Source organism: Diceros bicornis, chromosome 6, assembly GCF_020826845.1.
Source record: "Diceros bicornis minor isolate mBicDic1 chromosome 6, mDicBic1.mat.cur, whole genome shotgun sequence".
In the NCBI taxonomy this organism is placed as follows: domain Eukaryota; kingdom Metazoa; phylum Chordata; class Mammalia; order Perissodactyla; family Rhinocerotidae; genus Diceros; species Diceros bicornis.
This window is the reverse complement of record NC_080745.1, coordinates 38,909,759-38,926,866: the sequence shown is the minus strand read 5'-3', so window position 1 is coordinate 38,926,866 and position 17,108 is coordinate 38,909,759. Positions and strand designations below refer to the sequence as shown.

At 36.3% G+C, this 17,108-nt stretch overlaps 1 protein-coding gene across 1 annotated transcript in view; it reads right to left on the bottom strand.

Moving 5' to 3' along the window:
- CTNNA3 (catenin alpha 3) overlaps nucleotides 1-17,108 on the bottom strand; it is a 1,506,614-nt gene that overhangs the window by 734,552 nt on the left and 754,954 nt on the right. The window contains 2 exon segments of the mRNA XM_058544370.1: nucleotides 5,240-5,392; nucleotides 14,959-15,039. Coding sequence (XP_058400353.1) covers nucleotides 5,240-5,392; nucleotides 14,959-15,039 — 234 coding nt within the window.

The window sequence follows — 17,108 nt, the reverse complement described above, 5'->3', positions numbered from 1 at the left end:
ATGGGTTTGTTCTTTCTCTTTTTTTCTTTTCAAGGGAGGGAAGGAGGAAGAATGGGATGGGACTCTAAAAGCTTTATTTATAACTGAACATTCCTTATTTGATAACAGATAATCAATTAAAGCAATGTGTTACACTTGAACAGCATTCTGCCAAAAAGCAAAGATATTAGTAGAGCTGATAGCAATCAGCACTTCTTGCAAACAGCAAGAGTCCCCTCTAAAGCCTTCTCTCTTGGCGCTGGGGCTTTGTTAAATCTGGCTCACCATTTTGTGAGTGGGAACAATCAGCTATGTAGGTTGGAGGGAAGTATTATAATTAAATGTCCACCCACTTTTTCCTTTTTGATGAAAGGCTCCCATGAAACTTACTAAAATAAGGTGCATCAAGACAGATGAATTTTTGATGAATAAGTCAAAGCACTGACGAAGCTGGCTTTTCACAAAGAGAAACTTCTCTTTAATTCACAGAAAATTTTCAGGCCTAGATCATTAACAGTGTCATATGTAATGATAATTAATATGGCAAAACCCATGGGATAACTGAAGATTTTACCATTTTAGTTGGTAGCAGCTACAGTGTTCAACCTGAACTGACTTGCTGAGAACAAATTATAATAGGATTCAAAAATAATAACAGTTTTTAAAAATTAATTTTAGAGAAATATTTAATAAAAGCCATTATAATAAACAATGCATTCATTGAACATAATGGCATGCTTCTGAATAATAGTTATACTACCACATTAAAGTCATCCCCATTTCAGAGATATGGGCAAAGTTCTTTAAAGATGTTATTAAATTGTCACTCAGTCCTTCTGAGGGAGATCTGGAGCAGGGTTTACAATACCCGCTTTTGATAAAGGGCAAAAGCATTTACTAACATCACTGTCAAGAATTATTTTAAAGTATCCATGTATAGCAGAGTAGGGAGGTACGCTACAAAAAAAATGGGCTCAGGCATCTATCTCAAGTCCAGTTACTGGAATCCCCAAAGTCAACTTTTTAGAAAGAAAAACTGAGTTGCTGGTATGAATGTTCCTTCATTCAATACAGATTTATTGAGCACTAGCTGAATAGACTTTGCTATTAGAGGAGGCTCAAAGCAATAAAAGATAAACTCCTTACTGCTTAGATTACTGAATATTTTTATTTTTAAGATAAAATTAATATTTTAAATTTCCTGTTTAATACGTATTATTGGTGGAAGCCAGTAGAGTTAATGGTCACCATCAGCACAAGATCAGAGTACCGGGGAGCATAATTCAATGAGTACATTTGTCATTAACAGCTAATCACTACGTGACGATGATTTTTAAAATGCCAACCTCTTGACTCCTGCTTCTCATTTCCACTGTGGCTTGGTGGATCCAAAAGCACAGGGTACCTTGCATGTTCAAAGTAGGAAAAGCTTTACATAAGAGTTACTTAGTTCAGCATAACTAAATTAAAATTAGCCACAAGGATCTAGGTGCTCCAGTTATTGTCACTCCCCAGGGTTTAATAACCATCATTTCACCCATGATCATTTTATACAAAACTACGTGATAATATAGCAGGAGACCTCAGACATGACCCACTACAGAATGGGAATATTCAGGCCCAATTTATAGGCCACTCTGCTCTTCATTTCCATTTTTTTCTCCAATACTCCCAATCCTTTTGGTTTCCTAATTTCTATTACCATGGAATTTCTTACTGCTTTGTGTTTGGCTTTGTGTTCAGGTCCACTTTTTATTATCTTTTTTGTGAAAGTTACACGTTGATCACTATCTAAAGAGTTCCTTCAACAGCATGGAGTTTTTCTTCAAAGATCTGATAGGAATTCTTTAAAAATGGACTTTTTTTTTCCATTTAAGTCTTACTTCAACAAGTTCACTGATTTTAGATTTCTCTGACAAACATAGTTGAGGTATCAAAACCCAGACATGTTGAAAATAGCTTTTTCTTGAAGTCATTTAGAATCGAAGACTTTCTGTCCCGCTATGTCAAATTACCCACCCTGGGAATAAGATGGGTGTATGTGCTTGTCTGTGTAGTGGACAGGGAGGCAGGAGGGAGGAGGAAGATTAGTAAGGAGTCTATAGAAAGTGAACTCACAATGTCCTCTAAAACTCATATATTTAAGCTCTCCTATTTCCCTGGACTCTGTCACAGACACTTCTGTCTCAATGTTTGTAGTAAATTAACAATGATTTTCTCTGTTGCTTTGGTGAGACAGCTCCTTTCAAAAAAGAATTTTCCTGGAGGACAAATGCAGTGCTTCTTTTTTCCTTCTTGATATACATAAACGATCTAGCGTGCAAGCAGTATACATAAAAACCATCTGCGTTTTCTCCTATGTCTATGTCTCTTAGAAAAGTCTCTCAATTGTAAAAAGTATTTGTTAGATAATAGAATTTTAGAAACTGCTAGTGACCTTAGACATTATTTTGTTTAACCTTCGCTTCATAAATAAAGCAAACGAAGCCCTGACAAGAGAAGTGTAGTAGATTAAAGGTGGCCACACATACATTGCTATTCCTTCCACTGAGAAGTGGAGTCTCACATGCCCCCTCCCAGACCCTTGTGTTTGGGCAGGCTCTGTGATTGCCTTGACCTATAAAATATAGTGGAAGTGGCACTCTGCCAATTTCTGGGCCCAGGCCTTAAGAGAATGTCAGCTTCTACTTCCTGTCTCTAGCTTGCCTTGGGACTTCTCATCTCAGAACCCAGCAACTGTGCTGTGAGAAGCTGAAGACACGTGGAGAGGCCCTGCATGGGTGCTCCAGTCGACAACAGCAGCTAAGCTCCTAGCTGTCAGCTAACATGTGCTGAATGTGCCATCTTCTATGTCTAGCCTGGTCAAACCTTTGGAGGGCTCCATCCCCAGCCAGTATTTGACAGCAATCACATGAGAAACTCCAAGAGAATTGCCCAGCTCTGCCCAATCAACCCACAGATCAGTGAGAGAATAATAAATGGTTATTTTAAGCCACTAAGTTTGGGGATGGTTGTTATGTAGTAAAAGCTAACTGGAACTGAAAATGACTTACACCAGTTTCTAAGTAATACCAGAGTGAGAACTAGAAGTCTCAAAAGCTAGCATAGTCTCATTATAATGTGTTAAGGGAGCACACAGAATTAAATAAGACCCATTCTCAGTACCCCAGTAGCTCAAAATTCCAAAATCTTTTATTCTTTCAATATTTATATAAAATACAGCATTTTCAAAATCCTCAAATATTTAAAGTAGATTCTTAGAGCTCTTTCTGCATAATAATAAACTATCATTTGGCAATAAATTAAGGTGTATTCTCAAGTGTTTCTTGAAGGCAGTACCTTAGTAACAAGTGTCATGAAAGAAAGAGTTCCTTAGGTGAACTGATTTGCGGAAATTCTAACTTAAACTAAAGAAGTGTCTTTATCTCTGGATCTTTCAGAAATGTAAAATCTCCAGGAGGAGAAATACATATAACTTTTTCTCAAAACTGTGTCCCTTCAAGGGGCTCCTCTTTATTGAGCTCTTCATGAGACTTATGTTGCATAAAAACACTAAAAGGAGAAATAGGACTAGGGATGAAACTTTATTCACAGAAACCAACTTGAAACCAACTTTTAATTTCAGAATATTTCACCAAAAAGTTGTTTTCATAATTTGGTGTGTCTTCAGCTTGGAGAATACATTTTTAGACAAAACTTTTACGACTGTCAGGGACTACACTTAGGTGTCTTCAGTGACCTGCTCCCTCTGCTCTGCTGTCTTACTTATAACATTTTCCTGGGGAATAGCTAACAAATATTTGAGGAAGGAGTACAAGAAGGAAAAAATAAAATTAGATAAATAATAAATAACTGAATGAATTAGTTAAAAATTGTGAACCTGGAAATCAGCTCTGACTCTAATTAGTTGGGTTTTGCACCTTTATTTCCATATGAGGCGGATAGGAATTGTTATCAGTTGCCCTGTCTCACAGAGTTCTTGGGAAGTTCAAAGCAGATTTCAAAGTTGGAGGTGGGGCAGTCTTAGGGCTGAAATGATCTTAGTAATCATCTATTTATCCACTCCTTTCATTCTCAACATGTGACGACTGGAATCCAGAAAGAGAATTTATAGTGCAAATGTTGGCTACATTGGAAACTTCCTTCCCAGTGGATCCACGTTAAAGATGTTGGGAAAGTCCTCTATTTTAGTAGATGTTATATTGAATGCTGTGATTCTAACTCGGGTGGTGACTATTTCTAACGCACAAATTTTATAAGCAATTTGGGCACCAAAACACATATGTCACCAGAGTTCATGGCTAACATAGGAAGGTATGGCAGTCAAAACGTTTAATAACTAGTATGGCATGGGTGCTGACAGTGAGAATAGAGGTTAGCCATATGCAAATGGTCCAGTTATACTGATAAGTAGCAGCAGTATATCAGCTCTAGTATACAGATCTGGTCAATCACATCTTCCCCTTCCTGCCACTGGTTCCTGACCATTAGAGTACTATCACCCTGCTGGTGTTAGAAATTCTTCCATTCAGAATTTCTTATACTGTGGCTCTTTCTTATAATGTGGCTGCATTATTGATGCCCATAATACAGTAGGTTCTGTTATCTACCTGCTGGGACTCGCCCAGCACTTCATGGCTCCTTCAGCAATATGCCACCCTGCCCCCCAAATCATGGGACATTTCCATGTTTCCAGTTTCCAAGCAAAAGGAAATTATAGTTTTATTACCTCCTCTTACCCCTACTAGGACATGGACCAATCCATTATCCCTACTTAATTTTCCTGGATCTCTCTACCCCTGTATTCTTGCTCTATAGTCACATTACATAGTTGAATATGATTTGAAAGGCTGAAGGAGTAATATAGCCATGAAAAGATGGTAGAGAAGCAATAAAATGGCATCAGATAGAGTCTTTGATACTTTTAAGTTAGAATGGGAAGAAAATATTTGTAAGGATAAGACAAAGTATCTGTATTTAACCAGTTTTTTTTGTGTAGCTCTGAAAAAATAAGCATTTTTTTAAAAAACAATACTGATCATAATTTCATAGCTCTTTCTAAATAAATTGTTCCTTTTCCAAGCCAGTGGGGGATGGTTTATACAATTTGACAAATATACCTTGAAATTACCTTGGTCCAACTCTGCTTCATCTGTAATAAGTTGTCAGAAGTTTTTATTTGACTACAATTCAACTGTTAATGGGGAATGAGAGCCTCATTCTCCTGGATTTAGAGTAGTTACAGTTCTAGTTCGCTTACCTCTACAAGCCTGCTGGTGTGTTCACGAAATATTGCAGCATATTCTTTTATTTCCTTTTCCCGGCCATTCTTGGCAGCTTCAATAAGAACCAAAAGTGGGACTGTCGTATCCAAAAAGGAGTCTGACACATGATCTATAATAGCCTTGCGGAGCTGAGAAGAAATAAAAAAAATTCAGGGTTTTTTTTTCTCAGAAAGTAGTTCATGTTATTTCCTATTTTTACAATCTCAATAGTTACAAAATTCATTTTATATATTTTTTGCACAATATCTAAAATCATAATATTTAAGATGGTGTATGAAAGTCACTTACAAAGCTAAAACAAGGAAAATATCCAAGAAAAAAATCATTGAGCAATAGCTCTTTTGCTGTCAAAAATCATTAATTTTTTCTTAAATTGTATCTAGCCCAGAGGTCAGATTATAAGTGATAATCCTCCATTTTTCCCTCAAAGAAATTACACTATTGTAATGTTTATGCACATGTACAAACAACATTGCACATCATGTATTTTCATAATTACAAAATTATAAAATGTTTTCTACTTTGTTGGAGCAACTGATGATACATTTTGATTAACTAAATTGCAGACTTCATGGTAATTAAACCAAGTTAGATCACTGATTATGCCAGCTGATAATAGATTAATAGAGCAAGGAGAATAATAAATGAATTTGATGTCCAATTTTCTCTGTTTGCATTAATTGTTCTTGCCCTCACACCTTAAATTATTAAACAAGTATAACATTCTGCTACAATTAGTTCTTTTAAATTTGATTAAGTGTAAGCTTATAAATGACAATCAGGCAATTACTCTACTCAGCACATATTTTCTGAAATATAAAACTGTGTTGGAAAATTAATGCATTTTATTTATATAGCACTGAGCCCTTAAGGATCACAGTATCTTAAAATATTTCATTAACAATGCAATGACTATGAATGACCCTAAAGTTTTTTGGTCAACCTCTTCATTTAATTTAATAACCTCTATACAATAAAACAAAGAGTTAAATAGATATCAGACAGGAAATCTATAATTTGCCTTTCGCGAAAATTATATTTTAGGGTATTTTTTTAAACCAATAAACACTTATCCTAGTTTTGGATTACATGAGAATTAATAATATATTTTAATGGGGTTGAATGATGTAGGTGCATGAAAAGCACTATCTTCTCATAATAATTATATGAAAATAAATCCATAATAATTATAGATTTCTGGGAGAAAAATATCCCTGCACAAGATGGTAGAGCTTTCTCAGAAGAATTGAAATTTTCTGGCTGCCAACAATTTCACAAAGGCTGTAGGAAGATCCTCAAAGAAAGATTCTGCTTAGCATGTAGAAAGGCAAATCACTAATGGCAATAAACTATTATTTACTGAGCACTTACTAGGACAAGATGTAGGGTGCCAAGGGGTTAGGAGGCAAGAAGAAGACCTTGAGTAAATGAACAACATGTTTGATGTCCATGAAGAATGGACCAGGGAAGTCAGGCAAGAGATCATAAGCTGGGAACTATAAATTTTGTTAGTTCCAGATACATAAGAGAAAAGTAGAAGGAATCTCTCAGAGGAGGAACAGTTTTCAAGCACGGTCCCTCCTCTTTAATCTTTTTCTTCTTTCATTTGTAACCAGGACATGTAGAAAGAGGGCTAAGAGGAGATCTGCATTAGAGATATGTGATCGAAAGCCAGCACACATAAAGGAGGTAATTCAAGCCGAGGATGTAGGTAGGATCATTTGGAGAAAGACGCACAGTGAGGAGATGTCCAAGAATGAAATCTTATGAAATACTACCATTTGTGGGAGTCATGCAGATGGAAAAGTAGGACATAAAAAGAAAATGAGATGATGGCCAAGAAACAAAGAGAGCAAATGACCAATGACTAAAAGATAAACTTTCAAATAAATATCTATGTCAATACTCTCCAAATGAACTTATCCTAACAAACATAATTATATACCCACATCATGGACTTGCTGAATCTTCTTTTCCATGTATTTGATTTCATTCAATTCAACAAATATTTCTAAACACCATTTCCTTATCTTTTTACCAAAAGCAAGGTATTGTGAGAAATGTCAAGATGGAAACACATGGTCCCTTATAATCTAGTGGAGGAGTGAGAATCATTAAATATCACAATAAAGGAAAACCAGGAGATTGAAAGCAAAGAAATTTCAAGAAGATAATAGGTTTCAGAGTCTAATTTTAAAGATAAGTTAAATAAAAAGAACCAATATTTGTCTGTTGGATTTGACCACTAAGAGGTTATTGATGAACTTAGCAAGAGTAGTTTCAGTGGAAAAGTGAAAGCAGGAGTCCTATTGCTATGGTTTGAAGAATAAATGGGAGACAAGGAGGTGGAGACAATGAAAATAAACTCGTTTCCTGTACAGTGATGCATCGCTTAACAACAGGGATACCTTTTGAGAAATGTGTTGTTAGGCAATTTCCTTATTGTGTGAAACATCATAGAGTGTACTTACACAAACCTAGATAGCATAGCCTACTACACACCTAGGCTATATGGTACTAATCTTATGGGACCACCACTGTATATGCAGTCCATCCTCAACTGAAACATTGTTGTGTGGTGTACGACCGTAATGTGATTATGACATGAAGAAGCAAGACTTGGTACTAACTACATTGACACACAGGTTTAAAGAGAGATAGTTTCTCCTATAAAAGACTTTGATGTAGGTTCCCATCTACAACTTTACTCAGAAAGTCAGGCTGTCCTCTTGTGCTTTTCAAGAAATACATTTTAATTTATCACCACACAAAAATCTAGAGAGAGAGAGAATAACTATTGTCTTAAATTGTGCCAATTTTTCTAACTCCTTAAATAATTACAGCAATCTTCCTCCAGCACTGGATGCATTTGCTATGATCTGTGTGTCTCCACTCTGTGGTGCTACCTTTTGTCTTCTCTTCATTTTAATAGCATTTACTTCCCTGTTCTTTTTTTATTTCTTCAAGGTTTCAACTATATTTTCCCTGCTATTCACTCAAGTCCTTCATCCCATATATAAGTGTTGAAACACTGGAAAAGTGAGGCTTGAGGAATAGCTGATTTACTATTAATTAAACAATAAATAAATAAACTCTTTGGCTAAATTACTTTTTAAAAAATTAAACCAAATTAGGATCACATTTTTTGCTTCTTTCTAAGGCATATTGCTAACTATATAACACAGTAAATGAGAAAAGGTATACCACAGAAGGGTGATATTATGTTCAGTAGGACAAAACAGAAGGACTGGAAAAGGAGCTTTCAAATAAGTTGTGTGCCAGTGTTTTCAAAATTCTGTTGGAAAACGGACTGAAATTACCTGACATAATATAACATCAAATATAATGAGAAAAATAAATCTTTTCTGTAGTTGTGTATTCATTCAATTTAATATATGCATTTTGAACTTTCTCTCTAAGGGCAAGGCACCGTTCTAGGCAACATGGGGAATGCTAGCATGACAAAAACAGGGTAACTGTTAAGGAGTGAGAGATACACACAGTTTGATGAGTATCTTAAAAGAAACACAAACAAATAAGAAACAATTAGATTTGATTGTCATGGTTAAGAAGGTTTCTGTAAGGACAGGACATATGTATTCCATTTCAAAAGCTGAATAGGATGTTAGAGTTAGAGCAGGGAAGTGGGAAGCAGCGCATTCCAGGAACAGAGACTATCAAAAGCAAAGAAAATAGAGGGATCCTCAGACATCACAAATATCTAGTGTGACTTGTACAGAGTGAGGACTGAAATAGGATTTCATTAAGTACAATGGAGGTACTGGAAAGCATTTCAGGTAAAGAACAAAAGAAGACAAAAAGATTAAAAGATGACAGAAAGAAATGGCCAGAAATTGGTGATTTGTGTTAAACATGTGTGATACCTTTAAGAGATAGTATAGTCAGCAGGCAGGGAGAAATCTTTCCCTTTGAAAGCATTTTAACCCATGCAACAACAAATAGTGCAATTAATTCAACCAACCCATGATTTTCTTACCAAATTGTCTGTCTTGCTGATTCCTGATCATTTACCATCACATTCATAGCTACGATTATGGACTCTACTAGGGGCTTTTGGTGTTTACTTCTCATCTACTGGACCACGCTCTGATTTCAGCTATTGCTATGGAAAACAGTTCTATGTCCTCTGAAGATATCCCATATCAACTGCATTCCATGCTTGTCTTTGTTATTCTTTCTCAGGGCCTGCTCCAAGTCCCTGTAAGATTCTCAGCCCAAGCACAAACAGCCTGGAAGTTCTGGAGAGTCAATACCACTGGGAGCAACCCTCAACCAATGGGGATGGGAGCTACTGGATAAAATTCCCAGCCTCCATCCATTGGTCAGACAATTCTGGGAGGCATTGTGTCCCTTCTCAGAGGTCCTTAAGCCCCTGTTACCTATAGCAGCAACCTCAATAGCATATCCTTTCCTCCTTGCCTGCCTGTTTTCTTACATTTCATGTTCTCTCACACTTGCTTCTTGGAATCACTTTCCAAAAAAACTGCCTGCACTAAGGTCCCAGTCTGAGTATTCTGCTTTCAAGGGAATCCGATATAAAATAGACATATAGACATATTTGTCTGGTATTAATGTTCTTTTGTCATGTACCAAGTAACAGACTCCGACGTCTTACGTAAACTACCCACTGATGACCACATTTTGTCGCTTCTGCCTTGCCCATCACTGGGTTTGATTCTGCCATTCCTTGTTTTATGCTGATTGTGAAAGAGAAATTATTATGAGCTAGGACTAGAAATGCAGATGAGGACAAGATATGCAAGGCCTTGAATGCTATGCTAAGTAATTTTCTATATGTGTTCTGACATATTCATATGGGATATTTTTTCATTTAAATTATACAGTCATCTATATCTATGACATCTAAGTAATCTCTACCTTATTTCCATATTATTTTCCTGCCCAGTGGAACAACTCATTCTTTTCACTTGGGTGATATACAAAAAACTTTAAAGGAGAATTCAATATGCCAGTGTAGAAATAGGGCACTCTTAGAAGCCACAGCACTAAAATCTGAATTTAGAGGGAGGCCAATAGGAGTTAGAGGTATGTATTTTCAATAAATACCTGTTTGTGGCCAGGCATGAAAGATGTCAGGCACAAAACCAAACTGAGGGGCTTTCCATCTTTTTCCACCACAGTTTAATAAAAGGCTTTGAGACATCAATTTTTCTATTTCCCATTGATGTAAGTGCTTCAAGATCTCAAATAAAAGAATATATTTCTCTACAATTGAAACCCAAAAGTGAAAGCTGTATGTGAAAACTATAAGAAACCCTGCCCCCACCACCACCAAATAAGGGAATAGAAAGAATGAGATTGTGAGGGGATGAGGAATGGAAAGAGGAGAAAGTGTTTTAGAAAAGAATCATATTCAGTGAACTAGAAAAACATATATTTGTGAATATTAATGTCATTTTGGTTTTAAGTAAAATAGCAAACTATGACTTCTCTGAACTTAATTGATTAATAGGAATTAAATCAACTAATAATTAATTCAGCATATACCTACTGTGTCAATTTAATGGGACTTACATCTTATGAATACTTAATATTGTTTGATGACGATGAGGAGGAGGAGGAATAAGAACCTACATGTTTTTTTCTGAGTGTGGCGCTGGTACTATAAACATGGAGAAGCGAAGGATATAGCAATTTAGGAACTCAGCAACTAAAGAATTAATCAAGTTTTTGTTTTGTTTGTTTGTTATTACCAGAATCTTATTTTATTTGGCATACCTCAACTCCTTACTTTGGTGTTTACAAAATAGACATTTTTTTATCAATATATACAAATAAAAATTTTAAGTTGCTTTTAGTGAAATGCAATGTATATTTCACTCTGCATAATACAGTAGAAATGGAATATATTTGATTGTTTTAGTTTTTTAATGAAGTAAAGGAGGTTTAGAAATCTTCCTCCCTTAGTAAGAATTTCGGTAGGTATGCAGTTCTCAAATGAATGCTGGGAAGGGAGACTAACAGAAGAAGAAAATTTAAATTTAAAAAGGCATATAAAGTAAATAATAAGGAAAAAAATTATGATAGTAAAATCAGTGTAGTAGGCACTGGGAGTTCTGAAGGTGATTAGGCTATTTTCCCTGGCCCCTGGCAGGGTGGTTACAAATTTGGGTTGGGGTCGGTACACCTGGACTCAAACCTTGACTCTACCAGTTAGTTGGATAATGTTCAGTAAATTGACTCACCTGAGAGATGGAGATAATAATACTATGGCATTATTTCTTATTTTAGGGATAAAGTCAATAATGTAAGGACCACAGTTGGTAAAGAGCATTTTGAAAGCATTTAGTAAAGGAGAGATGTTGTCATAACTATCATTTTAAGGATTTAAAATCAAGTGGGAAGAAAAATCTATTAAAAAGAAAAATACAAGCAGAATACGATCATTGCTGTAACAGAATTACACGTGCTATAAGTGGTCTGGGAAGAAAAAGATAAATTCCAGGGGTTGAAAATGGCAAAGGCTTCATGAGAGAAGTAGCTTTTACATTAGTCTTGAACTTCCTTGGTTGATTAGGGATTGGGTAGGGAGAGTAAGGGGTACGGTGAAGGCACCAAGTTGAACAAGCCATATATACAGACATGTGTGTGTTTGGGGGTGAGGAGGGTGGTGATGGAAAATGTGATGAATGATAAGTAGACTCTTTAATCAGATAATAGGTTAATGTGCTGGTGTGGTGAGGAGAAGGAACTGAGAAAGAGAGTGGAAGGAGAAGGAACATTAAGAAAAATGGGGATTAAGTCATGGCCAAATCACAGAGATCCTGGAACACCATGCCAAGGACTTCTGTCTTTGTTCTCTAGTACAACAGACAAGAAAGTCACAGAGCAAGAAGGATGAAACAAATAAATACCAAGTCATCTCCTAGGACACTTTGTCTTATTGCCCTAAAACGTATAACTTGCTTCTCCCCAGATATGTCTAAGTGACCTATCTCATTCCTGGTAGAAGAAGTCCAAAGATTCTCTGAACCAAAGCTAAAATGTTTCTGTGTTGCTGATGGACAAGCCATGGGTAAGATTGGGCAGAAAGATGGGGCTCTGCTTAATTTTTACTAAAAACAAACAAACAAACAAACAAAAACAGATCTAGAACAAGATATGAACATTAAATATTCCAAAGAAAAACATTTTAAAGGTAGGGGCTTTCTCCTTCCTGTGTGAAAGAGTGTATATCAGATGCTTAAAACAAACTGCTTGATAAACTTTTTAAGAATAAGAAGAGGTGGAGATGACTCAGGTTGTTGTTTAAACTAGTTTTTATTATTGCCCAAAGCATAAACCTCAGGATGGAAAACGAAGTCCTAGTGAAAGCAAGTAAGGATACTGAGAACAAATCATAGCAGCTGCCTCATTGACATTGAAGACTATGGATGTCTCCAAAGACAGCTCCTAACAATCCCACCCCTTCCTGTACACACATGCCACTTCTCCCACAAGAGATAGAGCTTCTACTTGCTCCTGTTGAACTGGGGCAAGGTTTGTGACTATTCTGATGTATAGAAAGTGGAGTAAACAACATTCTGATGACTTTGGAGCTCAGGCATTAAGAAGGCCTGGTAGCTTCCATCTCTCCTTTCTTGGAGCTTTGAATCCTCATGTAAGAAATCCAGGTTACCCTCCTTGAGAGAGAAGCCACAGAAAGAGGCCCTAGAAGATTAGACACCACCTGGAGAGAGGGAAGAAGAAGCAGCACTGGGGCCTCAAATACCCAGCCCTGAACCCAGATACAGTCACCATTTGACAGTCACTAAATGGGAGACCAGAAGTGAAAACACTACAGAAATGGACCTGCTGACCCCAGCCAACCCATGGAATCATGAAACATAATAAAATGGTTGCTGTTGTTTGTGGTGGTTTGTTAAGAAGCAATACTTAACCAAAACAATGAAGATGTTGACCTGTGAAACCAAAGGAAATTTTCATACCTCTAGAACACAGCAGTTCTCTACAAGCTGGAAACTTCCCCTTACTAGGAAGAAAAGTATCAGTAATCCACTGTGCTCTTTCTATATCTCACTGATGGTAGGAAAGTGGAAATACAAGTAGGATTGTGAGATAAAATACAAGATGCCTGATTAAATTTGAATTTCAGATAAACACAACTCTTTTTTTTAATATAATTATGTCCCATGCAATATTTGGGACATACTCATACTAAAACATGTTTGTTGTTAATCTGAAATTCAAATTTAACTGGCCATTCTGTACTTTTATTTGCTAAATCTGGTAATCCTACACACAGGGGTTGCTTTATCTTGACTTTAAAAAAATAATAATAATGATTCCAAAAGCTTTGGATGTATAGATGTAGATGATCTTTTTGTGCATAACTTTGTTGAAGGCAGTAACTTTGTTGAAGGAATGAGACTGGAATGAAAGACATAATAGTTGATAGTTCATAGAAACAACTTTTCCAAGTCCTGAGAGGAGCAGATGGGATAGAAATCCTGAAGAAGATGGAAAATAGAAGTCATGCAATGAACAGGGAGGACGGCCTCGAGGGTGAGGCCTGAGGTCTGAGTCTCACGTAGGTTATGACCTGGTGTAGGTTCAATGCCTGTTCTTCTTTAGGCAGGTCACCTCACCACACTGGCCTGCTTTCTCATCTGCCACATAAGACAAGCTGTGCTAAGTTCCTTCCAACTCTTACATTCCATGATTCTAAGTGCTGACAGTAGAAATAGAATTCACATTACTGCCATAAAGTTGAGAAATTGGAATTTCCCCAGCTTTCAAAATTATGTTTTTACACAGCTAATGTTAACTGGCTGAGGATCCCTATTTATTCCATTTCCAAATCTACTTCTGAATTAAAAGATTGCTCATGCCACTTTACTAAATCTTCCCATTAAACTACAATAACATATTGCATTAAAAGCTTATGGTTGAAAAGCTTTTGCCCCTCTTTTATGAGTTAATGGTGACCAAGCTAAAGTTGTACATGAAAAAGAACTCTGGTTATTAAATAGCGGAAGGGAATGGAAAGCAAAGGTCTTTGAAAATAGCTAAGTCTTCATATTTCTGGGGGAAAAAATTTTTAACTTGTAGCATAATACTGGACTTCTAAATTATTAATGAAATCCTTTCTAATCCTGTGTTCCTGATGACCCAAGGTTAAAAAGTAGCCTTAACTTAAACAGAAACCAATTTTTTAAGCATCCTGAAAAGAATTGTAAGGGGAAATTGGTAGGGTCTCTGAATTACTAGCTGTTGGCTGTAAGCATTTGGATGATAAACACAGTTATTAATGTAATAGAATCAATTTACCCACATTCCCTAAAAACCTACTATGTACCAGGCACTGAGAGTCATTTCATTTAATCCTCACAGCCCTATTAGGTATTATTAATTCTATTTTATAGGTTCAGAGAGGCTCAGGAAGATGAAATCTGTCCCCAAGATCATACAGCTGATGAGGGCAGAGCTAGCATCTGAATGTAACTGCCTAACATTAAGTCACGTGCTCTTTCTTTTACTTTATGTTTGCCACAAAAACAGCTGAGGTATATAAACGTGGAAAGTATATATTTATTATTCTTGTTTTGTGTCCTAAATTAATTTAAAAAGAGCAAAAACAAGAAATAAATATTCCAGCAATGGAAAAAAGCTTCTCTTTGCGTTCTGTTTCCATGTCTCTCTCTTCCCTCACCTGTCTGCGAAGATCTCTTGTTTTCTTGCACATATTGTCAATTGCAATATTCAGGGTATTACTCCTTTCCTTTTTTCCAGCCTGCAAGGGAGAAAAAAAATGGCATAAGCAATGGTATCAAATTACTCTTTATCACTTAGCAATTTGCTTTCTAAATTTCCTGAAAATAACAGCTTGAAAATTCAAGAATAGGTTTCAAAACTGCTATGATATTGCATATGATTCATAAGCACTTCACTTAAGACTAAGTAGAATGGTGATTAAAGCTCATATTATTTTCTTCTTTAAGCTTCTGTAATATTTCTGATACAGAGTTGGCTTGCATTTAGTGTGGCAGTAGGCAGAGCATTATCTTCAAGAAACTCTGATCTTCATTCTTAACAAGTTGACTCTAACCGCTAAGCATACAATTAACTTAAAAGCATTAGATGCCCAATTTGTCAACTTCTGTGGGAGTCTCTGAAGTCATTTTCACGGTGTATTGTGTAAGTTATGCAGAGCCATATTGGAGTTTTGCTAAACACTAAATAAAATATGCAGCGCAAATTCATACAATTTGCAAAAGTTGACCACAATTTTAGCTGACAATATTCCAAGAACAAATTGTTTCAAGTAAGAACTGGATGCTGTTTATGGCTCTTTAAGATAATTTGTGCAACACCTTTTCATTCTTTAAGCAGAACAGTTCTCTCTGTATTATCCTTTACCTAAATCTTTAGGCTATTAAGCACATAGAGTGTCACCTTGGTTGGTATTTTCTACATATTACTTTTGTGGGAGACAACTGAATTGAATCTAATCTTACTTTTTTCAGTGATATCTTTTATAAAAGAGATTGAAAAAAATCATTATGTGATTCACCTCTAGGAAAATTGCAACTATTTAAATTAATAAACTGAAAAGGGCTCTTGAGGGGAGACCTTGAAAATCCGTAAGGCAAGTTTAAGCAGCTGACAACTGAGGGAGTTTACAGCATGAACTCTATGAGGAAGGACATTGAGGCAAAGTACAGACTATGAGGCAGCATGCCATATACTACACCTAAAGACTAAATCCATACGTAAATCCATACCTTCAAGTGGAAAGACTTCTGTACAAGATGTTCAAGACTGTCTATACTCTATCCAAACCTAACTTGTTAGTCCTATCTTCTGCCACATCTTCTCAAGTACTATCCTTTACAGTGACAACATTCCTATACTTTTCTATCCCTTCTCCCAAGTTCTTGCATATAATGTACCTTTGACTTCATCTAGTGTCTCCCCAAATAACCCCGTTTTGAAATCCTACCTGTTCCTCAATGGTTTCCACAAAGAGTGCCCCCAACAACTCTGGTCAAAAGTAAACTCTCAACTCTCCTTGTTCCAATAGCATTTTGAAAATTTCCCAATATACTCATTTTGTTACTATGCATTCTCAGCACCCTTACTATACTGTTAGAATCTTGATGGTGGCAGGTATATATTAATTTTTTTTCTTTTCCTGATAGTAACTTACATAGGATTTACTGAATTACCTCAACTAGTTTATAAATGAATAACTTGATTCAAAACACAACATAGTTTTATTAGGGACCTGTTATATACCAAAAAGATGTCATATTAGATTCTGGAGGAGATTTTAGCATCTACCCATGAAGGCACAGCTAAAACACTCTATTAGCTGAGGTTGCTGGTACCCACCTAAACCTCATTTAGATCTAGATTTTCTAGGTAGTAGTGTTATTGATATTTAAGATGGGAAAAATTACCATCATTTCAGACCATCTTATACACTGCAAGATGTTTGGTATCCATGGACCCCTGTCTGCTAAATTTCAGTAACAACTCCCAGGCACTATGACAGCCAAAAATTGGCCCCACACATTCCCAGATGCCTCCTACAAGGAAACACAGTAGAGGACTTCTAAGTCCTTTACCACATTTTATTTCTGAGAGTGAGTGTGCAGTATGTGCATAATGGAGACTATGTCTAATGAAGGAAGTGGGGAGAAGAGGGAAGGAGAGAGAGGAGAGAGAAATAAAGTTCTGGATGTCAGAGCGATAAAAGCAATGGTGGCAATTACCCAGATAAAAGTTGTGGCTACCTTCACAGCTCCTACCCAGCATTCTCCATACTAGCAGTGGAGAAGTGTAAAGTTAATGCAGGGC